Source organism: Salvia hispanica, chromosome 4, assembly GCF_029641045.1.
Source record: "Salvia hispanica isolate PSC_SH4W2 chromosome 4, Shi_PSC_v1, whole genome shotgun sequence".
Lineage (NCBI taxonomy): Eukaryota > Viridiplantae > Streptophyta > Magnoliopsida > Lamiales > Lamiaceae > Salvia > Salvia hispanica.
The window spans coordinates 18,044,499-18,069,695 of NC_142695.1; the positions used below are offsets into that span (position 1 = coordinate 18,044,499).

A 25,197-nucleotide genomic window follows, 5' to 3' on the forward strand; every position below is an offset into this window, starting at 1 on the left:
TTGACATTTCTGCTGATTGACTCGCGCTCAACATGATACGAAAATAAAAAAAAAAAAATTGATGTTTGGGCTACAATTTATGGGCTTGAAAACGGCCCAACATGCGATAGGAATATGATATCGGTTTGGCGGTTGGACAGAGCCTGAAAATTTCGATACGTTACGCCAGCTTCCATCGGCGCATGTTAGTCTCAGCCCCTCATCTGAGCTCCAACCTTTTCTTCGTTGAGTGAATCAAAGTTTGTTGCATTTATTTCACACACACTACCAGATCCAAAAACCATTGTATGCTCTGCTGCACAAACCCGATATCATCACACATTTTGCGATAAATAATTTGAAAAGGATAAGCCAGCCATACATACGTAGATATGTGTTGTTGAATCAATGTATACGTACATCTAGTAAATACGACTACGTGTAGAGAGCGAGAGAGAGATGGCGGAGGAGGGATCGGAGAGGGAGAACAGGGGGTTATCGTCGATGGATTCGATGGAGTCGCGCTGGGTGTATCAGGATGAGGAGGGCTCGGATATCGACAACGACGGCGGATTGGAATCGCCGCAGCGGGATTCCGACGACGAGGATAATGCGGAGCAGAGGTTGATTCGCACGGGGCATAGGATTGATTCATTTGATGTCGAAGCGCTCGAAGTTCCCGGCGCTCACAGAAATGATTTTCAGGTGCCTTTATGCCTTCTAATTACATTGCGTTTTGAGATATTTTATTCTTCCGTTGTTTTGCTCTTTGAGACTTAATTTCAGAGGATTTTATGTAATAAGAAGAATAATACTACCGTGCACCATGTTCTACGAGGCTTTTCTTACCGTCAGGGGGAGGGGGTAAAAGCAATGATCAATGCGGGTAAGTTGTTGGAGGAAGTACTGAATTATCCAATTAGCAACTAAATAAGAGCAACTGTGAAGCGGTTCTCTTTTATCAGTGCTGAAATACGGTAGGAAGATAACACAGTGGCGTTTATGTTTCTACATTGTCCCCTCTCTAAATCTGATCTAAAATAAGTCACCCAAAAGTTACGAAATCTTACTGAGATGTAGGAGTAGGTGAAACTAACTGCTGTTTCTTAGAGCATCTGGGCCTTGATCTATGTTCTCTTATGTAAGAAGGACCAAATAATGACACATATTTCTAGAAAAAGAGGTTTTGGAGAATGATGGGTTGAATATTTGTGACGAGGTTAGCCTGAAAGATAAACCACAATGGAGTGTAAAGTTAGATAATCGTGTTTACAGTGAAAACTGAAAATTAATTACAACCAAATAATGTCGATGTTAGAGCTGCTTCAGATCATAATTTATGAATTTTAGTCTTTGACCCCACTAGCATTTTACTCTGTTGTCATGTCACTGGTTGTAAAGCTCAATTTTACCGACTATTAAGGTCAGTATGCCTTAGTCTTAGCGACTCTTATACTCATACAACCCGCATTCAAAAGTAAGTTTCACTGTCAATTAAATTTGAATAACAGGCTGTTTCTGTTGCCCCTTGATTTTGAAAACAAAGTTGCAGGATGCTACTTTAGGCAGGAGAATAGGACTTGCATTTCAGACACTTGGTGTTGTTTTTGGTGACGTGGGGACTAGTCCTTTATACACCTTCAGCGTGATGTTCAGCAAGGCACCTGTAAACAGAGATGAAGATGTTATTGGGGCACTGTCTCTAGTTTTGTACACGTTAATTCTGATCTCACTGATCAAGTATGTGCTCATTGTTCTTTGGGCGAATGATGATGGTGAAGGTATTTCACCTTTTGATCTTTTTCTTTTCTTTTGGTTGTGTTTTTTTACCATAAATTGCCTGCATCTATTCGCATTTCACTCTCTAAATCTCTTAAGACTTTTACTATTTCATTTTCCTGTAGGTGGCACATTTGCTCTCTACTCATTGATATGTCGGCATGCCAAAGTCGGTCTTCTTCCAAACCAGTTGCCTTCAGATGCGCGAATATCAAACTTCAGGCTTAAAGTGCCATCAGCAGAACTAGAGAGGTCCTTGCAAATAAAGGAAAGACTTGAAGCTTCTCATACATTGAAAAAGCTTCTTCTTATATTGGTTCTTGCTGGTACTTCTATGGTGATAGCTGATGGTGTGGTTACACCTGCTATGTCAGGTGCTTTTTAGCAATTCATTTTGATATATTTGATTCCTAGAGGTTTTGTTTCTTGAGTAGTCCATTGAATATAAAAGAGTTATATTCCCTCCGTCCCATAAAAATAGGGACTTTGGGGATGCCATGGGTTTTAATGCAAAATTGGTAAAGTAAGAAAGAGGTAGAAAGAAAAAGTGATTGGAGTATTGTTAATGGAGAATGGAACCACCCACCTAACAAGAGAAAAAAACTTGCCAAAAATGGAAGATGACTATTTTTGTGGGACGGCCCAAAATGGAAAAGGAAAACTATTTTTATGGGACGGAGGGAGTATGTAGTTATGAACTATTTCAAAAATGTTTCTGCAGTTATATCCGCTGTTGGTGGCTTAAAAGTTGGAATCGCTGGGTTTGAGCAAGGTGATTATCCTTTTCTACTTATTTGAATTGACAAAGGTCACCCACACTCATGTAGTTTTATGTTCTGTTTTCGTTTAAGTCTTTTATCTTGGTTTTTCTGTTGAATTTTAGGAAGCATGACTTGAGAAACACTAGGTTCTTAAACTAATGATATGTTGTTAGTTTTGTGAAAATAGCTTCTCCTTTCCACCATGATTGCACTTCACTAAGTAGTAAGTAACCTCTTCTACTATAGCAGCATGTCAGAGTCATGGCAAATTTAGCATTGACTCATCTCTAATTAAGACCTACGTAATAAAGCAAACAGTAAGTGAAACAGAGGATTTTGTAATGCCGATTCAGTTTAAAGTGAGATCTCTCCATTGTGTATGGGCTCCGAGGTTTCTTATTCTTCTGTGATAAATAATGGTGTATGCAGTTTTTGTGAGACGTTAGATGTCAGGTGATGCAACCGTGTGTGCTCATCTGTTTGTATCTTTTATGTAGCTTCCATACTTTGACGTGGTATGACATTGAAAAGGTGCATCAATAGTGATTCTGTAGGTAGCTGATCCTAGAGCACATAAACCTGAAAAAGATGGGAATATTTCTTCTTGTTGTGGATTTTGATTCTTCAACTGTAAGGTACAGTGTGTAGGTATAGTAGCAGCAATGCTATTCACCAATGGGTTGCCCTCTCTGATTGTACTTATTTATCATCTAGACTTTACATATGAATGTGGAACCTCATGTGCTAAGATAATCAGTTGGACTGTCAATTACTGCAGTCTGCACATCAGATACATATCACAGTGCATGACCTAGCTTAGTTTCTGTTGCTAGAAAATTAGATATAAATTTAAAATTCTGCTGTATAATTATTATTTCAGTTCGATCCATGTAGCATAGTCATAACTGAAGGTATTTATTTGTCTGAAGTGCAGAGCACGTCGTGATGATCTCGGTTGCATTTCTTATAATTTTGTTCAGTGTACAGAGGTATGGAACAAGTAAAGTTGGCATTGTAGTGGGTCCTGCCTTGTTTATCTGGTTTTGTTCTCTTGGAGGCATTGGCATATACAACCTTTTCAAGTACGACAGAAAGGTTCTGCAGGCATTTAATCCATTACATATCTATTACTTTTTCAAGCGCAATTCAACAAAGGCATGGTATTCTCTAGGGGGCTGTATTCTTTGTGTAACAGGTAGAATCTGATGTACATTATTCTTTTTCTCCAATTTATACTATTTTTTGCTTCAGTTGTCCTTTTAATCCTGCAACATCATTAAGCTTTATAGTTAAATCAACTTTCTCTATTTTTAGTACTATATCTTTTAGTCTGGGCTTGCTTTGCATTCTGTTGAAGTTTGAAGTCCAATATAGATGGCTATTTCCATGATAAATCACATGTTGCATGTTATTGTGTACCTATTTGTGAATGAAGCATCCCTTTTGATTTGTGGTGTATATGGTGATGTAAATATTACCAGTAGTTTTCATTTAATTTGTGAGATCTTTCGTGTTTTTACTTTTCCAATAAATTATTAGACTTCAATTTCCCAAATTTTTTCTATCTAAGAGTACCATTGAACTGGGTATTCTACTTATTTCTAAACCTTTTAATTTCTGAACCTAAAAATCAGCTGCTAGCTTATATGGAAGTCTATGATGCTAAATGCGTGCATTTATTTTGAAAATTATTTCATTTTCTAGAAGACCGGTATCATATTTTTTGTTTAGTTCCTGATGATCAGTTATGTGACTCAGGTTCCGAGGCAATGTTTGCAGATCTTTGCTATTTTTCTGTAAGATCAGTGCAGGTAAGTAGTGACAGTCTGCAAATTCTTTCAGGTTTAGCCTAAAGTTTAATAACTTGCTTTTAGGATTGTATTTGGTTCTTATGAAAGACTTAATATTATTTGTGACAGCTTACATTTGTGTTCCTTGTATTACCTTGCCTTCTGTTGGGTTATCTGGGTCAAGCTGCATATCTTATGGAGAATCACGCTGATACTACACAGGCCTTCTTCTCTTCTGTTCCAAGTAAATACAATATTTTCCTTTACATTATGTTGATCTGTGTGATAGTTGGATAGAATCAGTAAATGAGAAAGGCACATCACAATTTGGTTTGGTTTCGAGGTTTCAGATTTCACATATTGAGTACTGATAATGCTTTCATTATGCAGCAAGTAATTCATTGGTAGGATCTCATTTTGGTTGTGTTTTCCCAGCTCCACTGCATGTTGTGTTTCCTCCTTGCTAGGATGCAGCATGTCTTAGACACCAAGACTGATTTATGCTCTTTCAGTTGGACAAACTCTTATGTTTCAGTCAGCACTCAGCAAATAATATGTGAATCCCCTTTGATTTGATGCAGGTGGAGCTTATTGGCCCGTTTTTCTCATAGCTAATGTAGCAGCACTGATTGCTAGTAGGGCCATGACAACGGCAACTTTCTCTTGTATCAAACAATCCACAGCACTCGGGTGCTTTCCTCGTCTTAAAATTATTCATACCTCGAGGAAGTTCATGGGCCAAATTTATATTCCAGTCATGAACTGGTTTCTACTCGCTCTGACTCTGGTGTTAGTCTGCAATATCTCAAGTATATATGAGATTGGAAATGCATATGGTAATTCTCTTTTCACTTTATTGGAGTTTGATACTTTGATTCCTACTGGAACTGATCTGTTCTTGCTCTTTTCACATTTGCATATTCTGTATGAAATTGCTTCTTTTGTCTGTTTGCATGTCCTGAATGTGTGTGTTATGCTTCTTATGCGAACATTATAGCGAGTACATTCGGGGGTGCTGTCTTTCACTCCGTAAAAGCAAGACTAGGGAGGTGCTGAAAATTTACCATTGAACAAGAAATATGGCATGAAAATTGAAAAGAAATAAGGAATAGGGTGATTCTTGGAATGGGAGTTACAGAACTTATGCGAATATAATTTAGGAAACTAATAATATGTCAGTGAATTGGAGGAACATGTTGGCTTCCATCGTCAGGCATTTATCACGAATAGAAGAGAGAGTTTGAATTTTGAGCTCAAACTTGAGTATCTTGGAGAGCTTAAAGTTCCAACACTTGTTTAATTTATGTCCAATCTTGTCTCAATATCAGCTCATCATTCTCGAGGCAGCTTGACCACATGAGCATAAAAAAAATACAAAAGATAAGCTAATGAACTAGGGATTACATTTAGTAATGTTTCTCTTTTCTCTTCTTGGTTGACCTTTTATTTTATTAAGTTGGAAAACAGAAGCTGTTGGCATTGGTTAAGCAAAAACATGGAAAGAAAGATGATACAGGAATTAGGCTAATGAGCAAGAATAGATAGGTCTGACTTTGACCTGCTCCAGATTACCGCAGATGTTAAGTGACTGGTAATTGTGTCTCAAGATTACTTTTTGTTCCAGTATTTACTAATTTTATATTATTATGTAACTATGTAAGAAATATTAACATTGACCTATAACTATTAAAGTGTAAAGCTCAAGAGCACAAACTTTTCTGTTGATTGGATCTTTTATTTATTTATTTTGTAAATAACTGTGCTGTATTTGAGAACACTTCAGAAGCTTATTTGAATCTCATTTGTGTTTGTCGCTTTGATAAACTGAAGGAATATATGATCTGGAATATGCATTTAACCTGTATCCATTTGATTGTAATTGAAACAGCAAAGACACAATTTGATTGTTCTGGTTCTCTTGCATAAGCAGTTTTCTGAGATAAAACTACATACGCCTCATTTTGATTTCTCTTTATTGCAGGCATTGCTGAACTCGGCGTTATGATGATGACCACAATCTTAGTAACCCTTGTGATGCTTCTTATCTGGCAGATAAACATTTTCATTGTACTGAGTTTTGTTATCATTTTCTTGGGGCTAGAGCTGACTTTCTTTTCTTCAGTTTTGTGGAGTGTGGGGGATGGAAGTTGGATTATACTGGTCTTTTCCATCGTCATATTCCTCATTATGTATATTTGGAACTATGGTAGTAAGCTAAAATATGAGACAGAGGTGAAGCAGAAGATGTCAATGGATGTGCTTCGGGAACTAGGTCCCGACCTTGGAACTGTTAGGGCTCCTGGAATTGGCTTGATTTATAATGAGCTGGCAAAGGGGGGTACCAGCTATATTTGGGCATTTCCTGTCAACACTACCTGCTGTGCATTCAATGATGATATTTGTGTGTATAAAGTATGTTCCAGTATCTGTTGTCCCTCAGAGTGAAAGGTTTCTGTTTAGGCGAGTCTGCCTCAAAAGCTACCACATATTTCGTTGTGTTGCCAGGTATCTGCTGCAATATAAGCTGTGATTTAATCTATATCTTTCTAGTCGAACTTGCTGCTTGTAAATCATCTCCAGCAGGAACTTAAATATTTTCTTTCTAATTAATATTCCCTGAGGCTCAAGTTATCCCGCATCTGTGCTGCTACAAATTCTTGATTGTGCAGATGCATGTATAAGGCTGCTTCGGATTGTTGAGTTTTAATTTAGTAGTGTACTATTGGACTATATGATGGATGGTTTTTTCCTGAAGATGTTATCTCTGTTAACTTTAATGCATCTAGGATACTAGACTTGTTCCCCGTTTGTTTTAAAACTTGGAGATTTCCATTGATAGCCTGTCGCCTGAGTAGGCTATATTACTTGTTTTGATAATGTGTAAAAAAGATTTTGTGATATACTCTAGTCCTCTGCTGTAACAGATACGGATACAAGGATGTTCGCAAAGAAAACCACCAGACCTTTGAGCAATTGCTGATTGAGTCTCTTGAGAAGTTCATTCGGCGGGAAGCTCAGGAGAGATCGCTAGAGAGTGATGATGATGACTCTGAAGCTGAAGAAGAAACTTTCTCGAGAATTCTAATAGCTCCAAATGGGAGTGTATATTCACTCGGTGTCCCTCTCCTCGAGGAGTTCAAAGATACGAGCAAGTTTATCTCAGGAGGAAGCACAGTGAAGGAACAGCAGCAGGCACAAACAGAGGAGCTCAGCATTGATGCGGAGCAAAGTCTCGAGAAGGAGCTGTCTTTCCTACGCAAGGCAAAGGAGTCTGGTGTGGTATACCTTCTCGGGCATGGTAATATTCGAGCAAGGAAGGATTCTTGGTTCATAAAGAAGCTCGTGATCAATTATTTTTACGCATTCTTGAGAAAGAACAGCAGGAGGGGGACTGCGAATTTGAGCGTTCCGCACTCGCATCTGATACAGGTAGGTATGACTTACATGGTGTGAAAGTGAAACTGTGCATTTTTGCAGTTCAAAACTAGATTCGTAACCGCGTAATATCTGGAGTTTTGTATTGTATAGCGTCTGCTGATTCTTCACTTCCAACTTGCCAGATTATTAGTCTTCTGTTTTGATTATCACAACAGGTGATTCCAAATGCAAATATAGTAATCAACATAGTTGATGTAATTCTTCACTTCCAACCCTAATTTTATAATATGGACATTTGTTTGATTATTTTTTATTTCTTGCACACTATTATCTTTGGGATTTTGATTTATAATTTATATGTGTTTATTGATTTTTATTTCAATCTATAAATTAAAATATGTATCATGATATTATTTTTTATTTAAATTTATAATATTTATCCTTTGCCAATAATTTAGAAACTAATGATGTGTAAATGGAAATAAAATTACTTAAAAATCCATCATAGCCTCAAAGGCAATGTAATCAGTCAAGGACACTTCTAACTTAATTTGTTTTGTCCATATCTCTGAAACGTAATTTTACTTCAGAAACTCAAAAGGTGCAATTTTATTTTTCAAAGACTAATTATGAAATTTTCAATATTTATTTATTATATTTTCTATTAGTTTAATCTATTTTATGATTTAAGTCTAGCGAGCCATTAGTAAAACGAAAAAATCCATTAAATCAAGCAAAATTAGTTGTAATGATTGAAATTTCAAGAGCCTCTAAATCATTTGGGCTTTATATAGCCGTAGAAGATTCAAAATTCAAGATTCAGTCACTTCCCACACCAATGAGAACATGTGCTTGTGCAATCTTGCCATCCGTGTTCGAATGAGTCCATCTACAAACCATTCACCACTTAAACCTCATCTAGCAGCTCGATATGGGCGTTGCAATCTTGCGTCTCCATTCCCAGTATTTTCAGCATCGGAAGGGGCCTTGTATAGAGGTAATTTATATATATCTTTCTCTATCGATTTAAACCTCCATCTGAGAAGTAATGAGTTCGACATTACACCAATAGAACTCAGTCCCATAAGTGCACCTGCAATCGAAGGTGATAGCATGGTTCCAGTCACAGGCAGCAACGTCCCAGCTGCTACGGGGATTCCTACCTGTAGAAACGAAGAGAACACTACTCACCAACTGCCATAAAAGTAGGATTACTTTCTAGCTGGGATTTCCAGAAGAGAGTGCTATTAAAGCTGTGGATACTACGTATTAAAACATCGGTCTGCAACTCAAAATAACAATCAAAGAAGCAGAACAGCATCAAATGCATCAGTCTTCCCACTGAAATGGTGGTATGTCGTGAATAATGTTGTACAACAGCAAGTACACGAAGAGCACAGTAAGTTTGTTACAATCTAATCTAGCCCGACAGCATCAAACTTTAATTGCCATCTTCAGAAGGTTGATATCATGACTTCATATCACTCATGGCCTCAAAAGCATGAATTTCACAGGGGGAGAGAACCATGATGTGATATAATATGGGACATGAAGCAAGACCCTTAAGATCGCATGGGAAATTAACATTTTCAAATTATCAGTTGCTTCTATCTACCATTTACAAGTAATCCGTTTGCTAGGTCCTAAGGGACAGTCTCAGATCTGCGTATAGGTGAAGTCTATAACATCTAAAAGCTTGAGAGACACCATCACTGCATGTCAATTACTTAATAGAGCAGATAATGTTGCATTATTGTAATAACTACCCACTTGAGAAAAATAGTCCACTCAAGCCAAGATTTGACAGTTATGACGTGCCATAGGTCAACTATGCTACGCTAAATCAAGTGCATAGAAAACTTTAGCCATGGACCCTTGATGCTCAAAAGTCCATGATCAGTCCCACGCGATCCTTTAGTCCATTGTGGTTTGAGTTAGAAGTTTAATCTTTTTAACCCAATTTCTTCTACAAATTTTCCTGATTGTAGACATAGCTCCAGTCCTATTTTTGTTACACTAGATTTGTTCTACCAGGGTTCTATAACTCCAAAAAGTAAAAAAATTACTATAAATTTCCTTCTATGAAATAAATTGCAGAATTGCAAAAAACTCACAATGTTGTATGCAAAGGCCCACCATAGATTTTGCTTCACAGTCTTCATGGTAAGTCTACTTAGCTCCAGTGCATCAAGTAACTACATGGAAAACCATATTAAGCAGACACACAAATAAACAATTTATCTGAATTCATGTTACTCCTTATATGCACATTGAGTTCACCAGTTCAACTTCAGACAGCCCACTTGGGATCATCAGAATATCTTTTTTATTCGTGGTTCACGACTTGGTAAGTTAACTGATTTTCTATTTCTGCAACTAGAAATGACTCTTTATATATTCTATCAATCAGATTGTTAAGTATAATTCTACCAAGACCATACATAGGTGATTTTTTTTCAAAAGTATGGGATTTATAATAGGTAATTTGATTTAGTTTTTATGCATAATTATCAGACTTATAACAGCAGGAAGCCACAGTAGCATCTCCCAGTTCACACCTCAAAAGCTTGTGCGTGCTGTGGACCTAATTGGGCAATTGCCCCTCGGTGAAAGTGTGTAAGGTTCTTTCCTCATTTAAAAGACATAAATTACAAATCCCAAGCCTAGGAATTTGCACATAGGTCCACAATATCTTGCTCTTACAAGTTATAGAAGTCTTTGCAGAGACTATAAAGTAAAGCATCTTTCGACTATACATGCTATGGGCCAATAACCAATACCTACAGTTCAATATGATATCAGTGTGTCCTAAAACATAGTAGAGAACCAAAAGAAAGATAATCCAGAAATATACTTTGAAATGAGTCATTTTAATACCTGGGACAACCTGTTCTGCATTAGCACAATAGAGGAGACCTCACTAGCAGCCCCAACACCACCACCAATGGCAATTCCAACATGAGATGATGCGAGGGCAGCTGCATCATTGATTCCATCACCAACCATAGCAACAACATTCTGACCTTCCTGAAGTTTGCTAATGAAGTTCTTTTTTTCATCAGGTTTGACTCCATATAAAACCTGCAATCAACCAGCCATTTAATGCAGAAAATTATGTCATACTTATTAAAAGTAGTGATCAATAAGATTATTGTACTGTGTGAATAACACATAAGCAAATGCCATCTATTTTACAAATAACATTTAGCTTCATATCAATGTAACTATATTTGGGCAGTCAGGTCTACCATTCCATTTCATATTTAATGAAATTCAAAATATTTTGGTCAAAGTTTTATGCCTTTATCTCTTTCTCCGAAGAGAGTTACTACTAAGCAAAACTTATATCAGGAAAATTATAGTTTCATAATTCATAAATATATACTCTGCTTAAAATCTGATCTCTATGTGGTTGCACTTCAAACAGTATACTTGCATCAAACTTGGTTTGGGATATCATAGTTCTTGTATTTTCAGGTTTCTATCTGATTCGCTAGTTGAATACACATCATTTTTCGACAGTTCCTAGTACACAGAACATGCATTTTAACAGCTGATGAGGATTGGGGTATTTGACGGTTTGTTATTCATACCAACCCAAAGTAACAGACAGAATCAGTTTTTTTATACAAGTTAGTTTGTACCAAGATCTCCATCCACTTAGAGAAACTATTGTAACACTCCAAGTTAAGGATGGTAACCAGATCAATCTCACTGATGAAACTTGATATTAACTTTATAACTCTCAAGAATTTGATAGAACTTGCTGAATTCTGATGATATTAACCACTCTAACCAAAATTGAAAGTATGTGTTATGCAAATGCCTCACCCTGTTTTTTGGAATACCAACAGCAGAAGCCACGTATTCAGCAGCGCTTCTTTTATCACCAGAAAGTAAATATGTATTGATTCCTTGCTGAGTCAATGATTCTATCACATGCCTGGCATCTTCTCTGATTTGATCCTCAACATAAATTACTCCAGCAAGAATACCATCTATCCCAACATATACAATTGATTGATTTTTAAATTCTTCAGCTTCTTGGAATGGACTATCGCCAACTACTCCATGCCTACATGAGTTTAGATATTCAAACTGCACAACTTTAGTACAAAAGAAAGTATCAAAAAGGTTTTCAATTTTCATGCAACCATTCTATGATTCAGATGGAAAGACTCAAGCAAATACCAACGTGCAAGGATGTTTTTTATTTCACAAACTACAAACATCTAGGCATACAAAATTCCTTGTTGCCTCAAGTAATACTAGTGATGTTTCCTTTACTGTCTTACTTTCTAGTAAATTCAATTGTTGTACTGGAAGAATGCATTATCATGAGGCCTTCTTCCATAGTTATATCATTGTTCTACAGTTCAACTGACTGGTGACAACTGCATTCTCAAAAGAAGTTTGAACAGCTATATCTCCAACAGTTCTTGAGTAGAATTGCTATCGACTAGTGTGGGCTGTGGTCAGAAATAATATGTATTTATAGATTTGGTGATGAGAGTCATCTGCAGCCATATTTAGATTGTGCTACACACTATCAAAAGTATAATACCAAAGTAGCAGTTACTTGCTGCCTCAAAAGAAGATTGACATATGTTACCTTTGAACCCAGTCCATTGTACCAACAGCAACCTTTTTCTTATCAACAGTTGCCACAGCACCAGATCCAGGTTCCTCAAAAAATGTTCCTTGCGCTACCTACAGTAACAATCAATAGTAAATCTAAAAGTATTTCTTGACAATTTGATACGATAAATTTAGAAATTGTTTAGCTCAGCATCATAGACAAAGTGATGATAGATTCAGTGATTAAGTGGAAGAATTGATGAAACATAGATATGTGGAGCATCAGAAAAGTTCCCTTTAAGGCCCTTAATTAACTATGCTACATTATTATATCAAATATAAAATGTAACATCACAACGAAAACAAGACATGAACCAAGTTCATGCAAGAACCTGGCAATGGAAAACCATATAGAGTGCATCATTTTCTGGATAGTACTATCAAGATGTACTACCTAAATATGTAATTTTGAATGGAATAGTAAAACAAAAAACTGTACCAAATAATTTCATAAAATCTCTGAAAAATGGAACCCAGAAGCAGCTGAAGCAGTTCTATCATAGCATTATGATCAGAGTAGGTATTTATATTAATATACTAAAGCCCAAGCCATGAAGTGTGTAAGAAAAACATCAAAGAATTTAAAAGTGTTTCCTTGACTAAAAATGTTTGAACTAACTGGAACGTGTGCATGCAGTACAGTTAGAACTTCATATTGCAAATCACAAAGAATCCTTGTCCCTAAGAGGCATCAATTTCTATTGGTAGAGTATATACCTTTACATTCAGACAGTTCTGAGCCTTTGCAGCCTCTACAATTGCTTTTCCAATGGGATGTATTGTACTTGATTCTACTCCAGCTGCCAACTTCAGAATGTCAACTTCAGACCAGTTACCATTTGAATTTAGCCTGCATTGAACCATGTTCAATATCATCTGAAGCCCATAAAAATTGGAATAACTTCCACCACAGCATCTGAATAAAATGCTAGGTTGAAAATGTAACTTCAAGCTATCAAACACACAACTTAAAACTATCACCAACATTTATCTAATCTACACCAAGAATAGTTGAAACTACTTCCTTTAAGTCGACAAGGGTCATTTATGTTTCCACACTTTACTTTGCTTTAAGGAACATGACATACAGTGAACATCAAGGGCCTAGTTTTGTGTGCACAGAAGCACAATGATCAAGAAACTGGAAACACTCTTAATTGGGTATACTATGCCTTCACATCCCTCTCAAATACTGAATCCCTTTTCTTCTTGCTCCAAAAACTCTCGTAGTGCATCTTTCATTTGGGGACTTGGTGCAAAACTGAAGAAGCACAAGCATACTCCAAATCTTCCCTTTCTCACAATATTATATTGTTTTCCAAATGAAACCGCTGAGTGATTTGCTCAGACTGCTATATGATATTTAGTCACAAGTGGTTATCCATAACTTATCCTAACCATGCAAGTTTCATGCTTGCCCAGTATAACAAAATTATATTGCAAAATTCTGTACTCAACTCTGGAGTTTTATTGGCTTGAGAGTCTTGTACCACTATTTTTTTGACAACAGGCCTTCCAATTGTTAACGTCCCTGTTTTATCAAATACAATTGTGTTAACACCTGAAAATCTTTCTAAGATACTCCCACCACGCAAAAGTAGCCCTTTTTTAGCACCCAGTGAAGTTCCAACCTGAATTATGGACTAACGGTTATATAAAAGCATAACAAAGTTAACACTCTATATGAACCATGTAAGAGAATACTGGAATGACATCCAATATACAACAAATATTACCAAAACTGCGGTAGGTGTTGCTAACCCAAGAGCACAAGGACATGCAACAACCTGTATGAAGTCAACAAGGAGAGAGATACTAATTTAGTAACTGTAACACATAGATCACCAAACATTGAACAGATGATCAAATAAGACAGATGGAGATTACAAGACTTCATAGTGGAAGCATGGAAAAGACCAGGGTTATGTGATGTCTAGTTCCACAGGCTAGTTACTTGGTAGTGTTTATCTTTTTTTAAGGTACCTTACTGTAAAAGGTGCAAATGATTTAATTAATATTGGTGACAAGGTTAGATCAAACAGTGAATAGAAGGTACCAGTATACCTGGTGTGATTCTTAACACAAGAATGAAAATATGGACAGGCATCTTTTACAGTGAGGAAAGGAAACCATTTGTACTTTCAATTCAAGTCACAAAGTGAATAATTGTTCCAGAAGAAAGGATTTAAGTGGAACAAACGGATAAAATTAGAAAAGAAAAGGGTTTTAAATCTGTTTCCCTTTTTTCAAACTCTCTGCTAACATTATTTTTAAATTTTCAAATTTGATATTGGAATCAGACGTGAGATAAGAAAGGAATACCAAAACACTACAAGAGAGTTGCAATGCTAATGACATGGTATATCCTTGGTGAATAGCTGCTGGAAGAATTTGTGAACCAAAAAGATTCCAGAACATAAATGTGGCAGCAGAAAGCGCCATTACTCCGTATGTAAAACGTCCAGCAACCTGGATTTACTATAGCAGAGTTAGTTGACTGTGATTGGACACTCCAGCAAAAAGCATATTCTAAACATGCAATCAAGCAGGTAATACTCGCGGGTATACAATATAAACATGGGCAGTGGAAAATTTAATAGATTAATAGAATAGCGTGTTAGTAGATCACTTGTCACAGACATCATCATCCGTCACAAACAGGAATTAAAATAAAAAATCACCGAAAGATAGGTAATTTATTTAGTTTGGATTTGCAGTACGTAGTTTCTTCTCATGTAATTTAAGCTGGTAGCCAACTTAGTAACTCTTGGTTTCCTGTTCAAAATGCTGCTGTAATTTCATTAACTAAAAGAACAAATATTTTGCCTTAAAATCAAGTGTATAGTATCTTAAATCTATTTCACGGAGATGGTAAAAGAAACTATCGAAAGTAACTTTTAAATATACAATTTGCTATTGAAATTAGTAACATCGAAATTTGAGAATAATTCAATTAAAAATTCAATATATAGATGTGTGAATAAAAATAAACATTAAAAATTTGGCAAACTAATATGTGATGTATTTCAGTTACAGTTACCTAATACAAGCAGGAGAATATCTTTATAAACATCTCAATTTGAGAATAATTTAATTCAGTTAAATGGAATACTAAATCATGACAACAAGATAGTTGCAAGATAAACTGAACATCATTTCCAGTATCTTTATTAAGAAAGGTGCAGTTATAATTTTATGAAAGAACGAATATATGTACAGAGAGAGACAGAGAGAGGTCAGGATTATCTAGGGTCACTAGGGACATCAGATACAAACATCATAACCAATGGGAGAAAGGAAAGTTACGATTATGAACAATGTCAGCAAACCATTGTACAGGAGCTACTCCAGAGAGAGAGAGAGGAGGAGGAGGATATAGAGATGACAGGTGTAAACATCATAAATGGGAGTACGAAAAAAGTTACTGTTATGGACCTTGTCAGCCAACCGTTGAACAGGAGCTTCTCTCGTCTGTGCTTCATCAACCAGCCGGAAAATGTCACCAATTGCAGTTTCGCCACCTGGCCTGCGCACCTCAACGGTAATTTTTCCATTTAGGTTTATGCTTCCAGCTGCAACATCGGCCTAAAACAGCAAGACATAAAATCATGTTAACAAAGGGGGCACTTAAAATAAAAACTTTCAAAATGGAATAACACCCACCAAACCCAAAGATGACATTATATAAAAAAACTGAGATGGCACCCCCTCTTTATCCATATTCACATTGTCCCTGTTGTGGGAATTAAGGAAATAAATAGTGGAAATAAATAGTGGAAATGCATAGAAAGAGAAGGGCCCAACAGAACTTCCATTGTATTTCGAAAAAGACTGGAGGGGGCAAGTTTGTTTAAAGAGAGGTTTCCTGTGATTTGTAGATCGAAGTTACTACCTTAACAACAAGGAAGATTTGACAATGAACTAATTTATTTGTTTGAAGAAAGTGAACTCTAACAATTATTTTATCAGCTCCAAATTTGCTGGTGAGAAGAACATCCTATATATACTAAAATTTTAGTCGCTCAACCAGACTTCCTTTCCTGACAACAATGAAAGGCTAGCACAGTAAACACTTGCACCATCTCCGTAGAAAATAACAATGCACAAAACAACAATAATAACAATCGGCAGTGACATTACCCCGGGTAATTTAGTGACAGGAAGAGGTTCCCCAGTAAAGCTCGACTCATCAACACTGCTTCTGCCTGCTGTAACAACTCCATCAGCTGGAATACGATCCTACATGCATGACAAAATGTGAAAAACATAATGTAAGAGCATACATGATGCAGTGCCCATATGACAATGATTGTTTTACAAAAAGATGATTACAGAAGTTCTAATTTTCTAAAAAAATCTTAAAATTTCATCAGGTTCATGATGCAGACTAGATGTATTTTCTCTTGTTTTTGCTAAGTTTGTTTGGTGGTGGAGCAGGTGAATGTAATGGTGTTGCAAAAGCAGTAGGCAATTCTTACACCAGGCAAGACAACAATATGATCTCCCACGGAAAGACTGTTAGAAGGTACTTCAACAGTTGAGCTTGACTCTTCTTCTTCATCATTAACGACAAGACGCGCTTTAGATGGTATGATACTAAGAAGGCTGGTCATATCACTAGTTGCTTTTATCTTAGCTCGTTGTTCAAGATTTCTTCCAAGTAGAACGAATGCTATCAACATAATTGGCTCTTCAAAAAATGTCTTCCATCCCTATGCCAAAATAAAAGGAGTATAATTTAATACAGAAGAATGCAGCCTTAAATTCCATAGGTACACACAAAAATGCTTCGAAGGGATGAGATGCAAAGATTAGGGAAACAATAAAGTACTAAACAGTATTCAGATATTTAGGTAAAAAATGTGATTGTTGTACACCAAACATGAATAGTATAACAATCAACAAATAAGATAAAATATTAGAGTAGTATGAGATAACAAGAAATCTGCGACTAGAACAAAACTGAAATGTAGCTCTATAGAAATTAACAAATGGTTAGACCCATAAAATTTTGAGAGGCTTATCCGTTCCCCCTTCATACTGTTTCCAGAAGCATTGCCCTCTCGTCCCATCGGATCAAGATGGCTTTAATTGAAACTAAATCACACAAATGTTTTGCCCTTTCACCAACTTTATCTTCAGTTCTTCCATTTCTAATTAGGCATTCTAAGCTTGGGCAGGGAGAAACCTAGTTTAGTTGCTTGTGAGATTGGAGTCAAGTCAACATAAAATAAGCATGAGACAATATACTCTGCATGAATGCCTCATTTTCCTTTGATATGTGCCGCATACTGTACAAAAATTATTTAAGTTTTGCATTAACAATTTAACATTAAGCCAATGGATATAAATTTCACCTTTATGAAAGTTTGAAATTTCCAAAATACAAAATTGGAGTATTTCCAATACAACGTGGGAAGATTTTTCAACTGGTCTTGGGATCATTGAGACATCTATGTACAAGATTGACTTCATTTTTTCATGTCAGCCAATAATCCTGTCAAATATTGTCCTGGTGCATCTGTGAATTGTTTTCAAGAATTTCATTAATTATATATCCATCCCTGATTATCATGAAAAAATTGTAAGCTTCAGGTTACATCAAGTATAATTAGCAACAATGTATATAGACATTTGTGTTTATTTCTAATTTGAGACCCACGTGAGAGGTTTTGTTTATAAACTTTTTACCAGTTTTGGCACTAAGGCTGCTATTGTGCTGACAGAAAAGGATGATAAAGCACCAAGACCAACTAGCGTATTCATATTTGGTGCCCCTCTAAGTAGACTTTTCAAGCCATCTGTAATAAGTTGGCGTCCAGGACCAAGCAGTGTAAAGAGAGACAAAGACATATGGAATCCCGTCGAGTGCAATGCATGAATCCATGAGCTGTTGGCTCCAAAGAAATGAGAAATATGGCCAAAGATGCACACAGCGCAGAGAGCCCAAGAAACAACAAGGCCACGACCTGTTAAATAGGCAAATTTTCAATTTAGGTGATATGCCTCCACATTGTCCTAACAAGATTCTACTTAATAAGCTGAACAGGTAATCAAGCTCCAAATATATATTCCCTCCCTAATAATTGTCCACTTTGGTTCCGGCACGGATTTTAAGAAATGTAACGTAAAGTGAGTTGAAAAAGTTAATGGAATATGGGTCCCACTCTTATATATTGGTTTTATAATAAAATGTGAGTGGACTGAGTTAGTGGAATGTGGGGACTACTACCATTTATGTTAAAAAGTGAAAGTGGACAAGTAATAGGGGACGGAGGGAGTAGCTTTCTATATATACTTCACATAGTTTATTTAAGTCATAGCAGAGTTCAACGGTTCCCCTTGATCTTCCCCAGATCTTTGTGTTGGACTTGGGATTGCTAGAAAGAAGGGGGAAAGGGGAAGGTGCCATGGTGACATATTGCCCCGACTGTATGTTGGGCAGTATAGCTGAAGAGAAACCATTTTCTGGACGAAGAAGGGTCTAATTTAGAGTGTCAGAGAAGGATACATATTGGATTTTCAAAATCATAAAGAAGTTATCAATCTACTTTTATCAATTTTACGTAGAGAGGTTTGGCCATTGGTTGTAATGACTCTGTACATTTTCTTTTTGATTCTTAAAGAAAGATCTCCAAAACACAAATAAAGAAGAAGAAAAAAAATATAATCATAATGTTTAATAGACCTCAACTAGTCACTAACATTGTTGAGAATTTTCAACCAAGTGTTTCTGTACTCTGAAGTCAATATTCTGCAAAAATCTTTTTAAATCCTAAATGAAGGGCTTAGACGCATATTTTTGCAATATTCCAAATATGGAATTCCATCATATCGCACATTCTCCTGCCGAGTTTATATTAGCAGTTCCATTTTATTGATGATTTAATGATTGCAGGCGAGAAACTTTACCACTTTCTTTTAACAGAGCATGCTTTTCATTCATTTTCTTCTCAAATGTCTCATGGAAGTTCATTCTTCTCAAATCTGCAAAGTATCATGGGTATTGTTATTGCCACACAGAAGAGATAAATTGTAATAAAGCCAATTTCATGACTTAACTTAGTTCATATTTTCAATAATTTTTTTTAGGGACTTGCTGGAGATCTGTATCATTTTTGTAGAATCAAAGGGGCAGTTTGGTAGGGAAGATAAATAAACAAAACATGATAAGAACACACATTTTAGGTTATTTTTGTTTATATTTTTGTTCATACAACTCCCAGATAGATGAGTTATCTATCCTACCATACTGCCCCTAAGTGCGGAAGTTTTGTTCTCAATTTGCAATGTGGATAAGCAAGCCATCCAGAATAAGCCAGTGAAACTGAATAAATATGATTGTACATCATTTCCTACTCAAAGAAGACAATTCAATGTACAAACTAACTAAGAGGTCCTTCTATTCCTAACCCATGGTAGGCAGCACTTTCTATCTTCTACTTATTTTTTGTATGGCATGAGCTTTGAGAAAATTGTCTATCATGGAGTGTTAAAAATTTTCCAGTGAACTGAAATTGTGAATAAGGTGACAACTGACAAGTAATATGAGTTGGATTTTCAATTTTCCACCTCAACAGTAAAAACGTTATTTTCATCTAACATTATGAAATAAAGGGTTAATATAGTTAATACCGAAACTTTTAGCATTTTTCAGTTTGTAGCGTTAACTTCTACTTATTAAATACCACCGTTTCTTCCTCCGTCACAACAGCCCTCCTCATCCTCTCCGCCTTCATCACTGCGTACGATTCATCAACCCTGTTGAAAACCTTCGCTGTGTGCTTCAACTCTTGTGTTATTTTTAAATTATCACCTGAACTTTGAATTGATGGTGACTTTTTAATCAAATTTATAAACATTACAAATATAGCTTATACTTAGTTTCATTATTCCCTTAAGTTGATATGCCTTCAAGAAATATGCATCAAAGCAAATGATATATGCCTACAAACAACTTGAGATATTTCATACTCCCTCCGTCCACAAAAAATAGTCTCATTTTAAATGTCCACAAAAAATATACCCATTTCTAAAAATGGGCAGTTTCTGTCTTGTACTTTACCCACTTTTTCTCCCTATCTCTTTTACTTTATCTTTTTTTTTTCTCCTTCTCTCACACTTCACCAAATCCTCATTATAACCCGTGCTGTCCACAAATGGGACTACTTTTTGTGGACGGAGGGAGTAAAAGCTAAAAAACCAAAGTGAACTCTCTTCACTCACCCGAATATTGTGACTTCGTGTTATTAAGTAAAGACAAAAATTCATTTTTGGTCATAAACAAATAACCATTTTACAATTTTGGTAATGAACATTATGTTTGATAGTTGCACTATAAATTGGTCAATATTTTGTCATAAAAGTGTAACGGTATTATCAAATATAATGGTCAAAGCAATTTTAAACCGATTGGTAACTTAAACACTGCTAATTAAAATAAAACATAACAATCTGTAATTAACTGATGTGTTTCCATTACTACATATCCCAGGGACTGATTTTGCAACATGGACTCATACGCACAAGGAGGTTCATCTAGACAAAGCTTAGATTAACAAAACTGTTGTAAGTTCTAACAGTCTCCTCTTACAAAAGCTAATACATTAATCCCTTAGGAAAATAACTAAAACATCCACTTATATCTAGGAACACTTGTATTAGTTGATCTGCTCAACAGGATAGATGCGCCGCCTTCAACAAATCCATCACTTATCGCCGAAGAGAGGCACCTAAGATGAAAATACTATGTTATTAGAATATCCCGGGGCTGGCATTTTCTTTAGTTGGGTAAAGAGGGTCAAACTAGACTAGAAAGAAACTCTCGAACATGAATAGAGCCAAGACATACCATGATGGCAAACTGATGGTTGTTACAAGAATCCATTGCACCCCCTATAACTGAATATCCCCTTCAATAGCTTCCTGATCTGCCAATTCCCCAAAGCTACGTAAGTCATATGAAGGCCACATGCATGACAGTGTGGCTTCTAACTATAAAACGGACGAGAGCCTCAGTTGACAGGTAATTATTTCAACATATTGTTTCCATGTTTTAGAAGAATTGACATTACAGTTATATTCTTTGAAATCATCAACGTAAATAAAGTCAACATAATTAAGTACTCCCTCCATCCCGCAAAAGATTCTTACTTCCCTTTTTAGTTTGTCCTTCTAAAGATGACACATCTCCATTTTCGGAAAGAGTTCTCTGTTCTCTCTCATATCAATATAAAATATATTTTATCTCTCCACTTAACACACAAAACAAAACCTATAAAACCCCATGTCATCCCACAAGTGTGACATCTTTTGTGGGACAAAGGGAGTATAATTTTAATTTCAAAACCTATGAAGGCTATGACCCATTTGAATCACCATAACAAGGCACCAAAACATCTTTCATGGTCAGTTTCTCCATGTCTCAAAATCAGTTTACCACCTTGTGGCTCTGCCTTCTCCGAATATCTGATAATTACCCCAGCACTGGATGATTTTTTAACAAAAAACTGATAACGAACATCAGATTGGACCCTTCCCCTAAATATCCAATAATAACCCTCACACTGGATCATGTGTGAAGAAAAAGAAAAGAATTACCATTTTCGTTTCATATGTTAATCAAAGGAATGTAAAGGGTTACGTTATTAGTTTATATGTGAAGCTAAATCATTTGGACTGACCGGTTTCATTAATAGTATAATTTATACTATCCTCAACTAAATATGTTGACTGTTCTCTTTCTCTGGGAAAATAAACTGGTCATTACCTCAACTTGCCCAGTGACTGAAAAAATGATGAAGGAAAACGAATATGCTCAGAGCAAGATGATTTTGGTTGTGAAATTGAACTTAATAGAAACCATCCAAGAATGTATGAAGACAGTGGCGCAAATTTGGCAGTTTAGAAGAACAGGTTACAAGGTCTGAGGACTCGCTTGATCATGCCAGAGAACAAGTTATCTTGCTTTGACAATATCTTTATTTCTAAGGAAAATGCAATAACATGTCTGATTCTTTCTCAATGAGAAGCGAATTGGCGAAAAGAAAGAACCAAAAAGGATTCCTTTGCAGTGTCTTGCTCGTTTCATGGTATAACTAAAATAAAAATGACATTGGTGATTAGAGTATGCCATGCAAGGACTCTTGTTATTCTGAAATTCACCAAATTGGCATATCCTCAATAATAAATTCAGATATTTATCACTGGAGAGTAGAGATGGAAAGAAAGCCTCAAGGTGGATTACTAATGCATCCTTGTCTCATAGATATATATTGACCAAGTGTTATTTTCTAGAAACTCAAGGAGATTGAAGTTATATATGCCACTTTTTCCAGAAATAGCAAATAGAACTCCCTATTTCAGCATTTACACCAACAAAACCACTCACTCACATGGAAGTTTTCAATTAAATATTGCAAGAGCATAAGCAGCACAACAAATAGCAACTTGAATAAAACATCCAATTCAAAGATACTAGATGCAGACCTCTTAAGTTTGATGTGAAACCACAGCTGCTTAAATGCTTTGCAAGAGCTTCTCCTACTTCCTTTTTCCAGTTGGGAGCTGCCATGGCTTCAGAAACAGGCCATACAACTGCTGTCTCCGTCGTCAGGTTTACACTAGCTGAGGAAACCTGCGGCTGTTAACCAGTTTGATGTATTGCAATTAGTTCTATTGTTAAGAGCAAAATTTCTAGCAAAACATTGCCAAAGAAAATGACAAAGAATTTGTCCAATCCATGAGACTTCCATCAAACATTTCCAACAATCTTTCTCCCACAAACCCTGACCAAATTTTTTTTACAGTAACTAAACCAAATTTCAAAGTTATGGTTGTTATATAAACATTTTAACAGCATCACTCCCAAACAAGTCACATACTCTTTCTTTACTTGGTGTAGCAGATTAATTGCATTAGTGTTCACTGATCTCATTCAACTTTTCATTCAAGTTTTGCCACAAGCTCACAAGTTAAAAATAATAATACTAGCAAAAAACCATTGTCTCACATCAACAACAAAGACAACTAATTTCAAATACACAGATAACAGAAGTACTAACCAAAAAAGAAAACTTATGTAGCACAAATATACCATTCAAAGTTCAAACAAAAGAAATGTGCACCAAATGAGCTTCTTATATCAAGCATACTCTGAAATTCATACAAGAGGAAGAACAAAAACCAGCAAACATGGTTGCATCATGAATGATTACAGATGCTTACTTGACTTTCTAAAATTCTCTTCACACTCGCAGAGCATCCCCCACATGTCATCCCCTGCAATACCAAGGAATTTTCAAATTCCAAACATGAGAGAAATCACATACTACAAATTTAGGAAATGATCAGAAGAATGAGACCAGTAATTAAAATGTCAGCCTGGATAATTTGATCGACTACCCTAACATGTAGTATTTAGAAATAATCTACCATGAACGGCCAGTCAACTGTGAAATGATGTAATCCAAAAATATTATGAAGAAGCAGTGGGGAACATCAGCAATATTATCTAACACAAACTTATTTGGACTAGCAGAGCTCGGAAAAGTACTGCAACGCAGAAATAGTGTTAACAAAATCAAACTGAGGCAAGTCCTTACTCCAACATCCAGAATAATAACATCCGAACTCAAAGCAGCACCATCGGTAGCCCCAGGAGCCACGGCTCCCGGCTTAACATCGCCACTTCCCGGCGGTCCATCGCCACCGCCGCCGCCGGCACCGCCATCAACACCGCCAAACCCCCCGCCGCCAGACGCACTCAACACCGAATACCTCGCGCAAAATCGCGAGCGGTCCGGACGCAGTTCCGATACCCGCGCGAACGAAGCCGGTCCGAGTCGGGCGGAGTCGACGCAGCGCCTGAGGTGGAGGTGAGCGAGCTGAAGGGGGAGAGAGGAGGAGAATCGGCGGTGGAGGTGCGCAATGAGAGGGGAAGAAGGGGAATTACGAGACTTGGAGAGGAGCAAAATCGAGATTGTAGAAGCACCGAGTGAGAGCATTGTTGACTCCATTTTCCGCTCTCTTCTCGATCGCCCTTTCTGTGGCTGATGAGAGAGAGAGTATTGGACAAATTTGTTATCGTAGCGGAAGAGACGCACGGTGTCCATTTTGATGTGGTATCCTCTTCCCCGTCACTGTTTCATCTCTTCACTATTCATGGGCCTACTGTACTTTTCATCTCATCTCTTAACTAAGAGACAACATCTGCAACCCTCCATCTCTTAACCATCTCTTAACTATTCATTCAATTTCATTTTTTATTTTTAATTCTAACAAATTCAATTAATAAAAACACACTTCATTAAAATAAAATAAATATTACAATTTAAAAGCCTAAAAAATAAAAAAAAATACATAATTTAAAATCCAAAAAAATAAAAAAATACATAATTTAAAATCCTAAAAAATAAAATAAAAAATACATAATTAAAATACTCTAAAAGAAACTATAAAAACTACTCCGTCGGCGAATCATCATCCCCCGAAGTCGGCGGTGCAGCTATACCAAGTTGAGCTCTCATATACTCAATTCCGGCCATATGGGCTGCAACTTGGCCAGGATTCATTTTTGAGAGGTCCGCCATCATGGCGACTAGGTACATGGACATTAGGATGTGCGAGCCCGTGCCCGTGCCGGAGCCCGAGCCCTCGCCCGCCTGGCTTGGTCCGCCGCGGCCCATCCCTCTTGCTCTCGCTCTCCCCCTGGCTCTAGCCGCCTTCGCCGCCTTGGTCCCTTGCGGCCGACATCGTGCACCGAAAGAAGACCCCCCTACATCATCGGTTGGCGTGCCTTCACGTGAGGTGTTGCCTTCGCCGCCATCACTAGACGAGTAGTGGCCACGCGCCGTGCGCTTCGTGCGTTTCGA

At 36.7% G+C, this 25,197-nt stretch overlaps 1 protein-coding gene and 1 pseudogene across 2 annotated transcripts; one reads left to right on the forward strand and one right to left on the reverse strand.

The window, feature by feature from the left end:
- Positions 1–161: 161 nt before the first annotated feature.
- Positions 162–7,993, forward strand: LOC148927396 (potassium transporter 7-like; annotated as a pseudogene). Its single transcript, XR_016128815.1, has 10 exons — positions 162–684; positions 1,532–1,760; positions 1,884–2,132; positions 2,480–2,530; positions 3,454–3,714; positions 4,278–4,330; positions 4,439–4,553; positions 4,891–5,145; positions 6,291–6,814; positions 7,234–7,993. The product of XR_016128815.1 is annotated as a potassium transporter 7-like (transcript).
- Positions 7,994–8,390: 397 nt separating this feature from the next.
- On the reverse strand, positions 8,391–24,422 carry LOC148927397 (copper-transporting ATPase PAA1, chloroplastic-like). Its single transcript, XM_089056297.1, has 17 exons — positions 23,929–24,422; positions 23,552–23,605; positions 22,814–22,967; positions 19,238–19,312; positions 18,017–18,294; positions 16,804–17,037; positions 16,466–16,564; positions 15,761–15,910; positions 14,648–14,794; positions 14,062–14,112; positions 13,784–13,956; positions 13,043–13,175; positions 12,300–12,397; positions 11,519–11,762; positions 10,565–10,768; positions 9,802–9,882; positions 8,391–8,850 (listed from the first exon to the last, which is right to left on the reverse strand). The coding sequence occupies exons 1-17, from the start codon at positions 24,340–24,342 to the stop codon at positions 8,602–8,604; spliced, it is 2,838 nt and encodes a 945-aa protein (XP_088912423.1). The 5' UTR covers positions 24,343–24,422; the 3' UTR covers positions 8,391–8,601.
- Between the last annotated feature and the right edge of the window lie 775 nt (positions 24,423–25,197).

Bases quoted from the DNA above. Each gene is read 5' to 3' on its own strand.
- LOC148927397 (XM_089056297.1), bottom strand. From the start codon at position 24,342: ATGGAGTCAACAATGCTCTCACTCGGTGCTTCTACAATCTCGATTTTG. The intron at 22,968-23,551 runs GTAAGCATCTGT...ACTGGTTAACAG, and splicing joins AGAGAATTTTAGAAAGTCAA to CCGCAGGTTTCCTCAGCTAG. The intron at 15,911-16,465 runs GTAATGTCACTG...TTGCTGTTTTAG, and splicing joins CTGTCACTAAATTACCCGGG to GCCGATGTTGCAGCTGGAAG.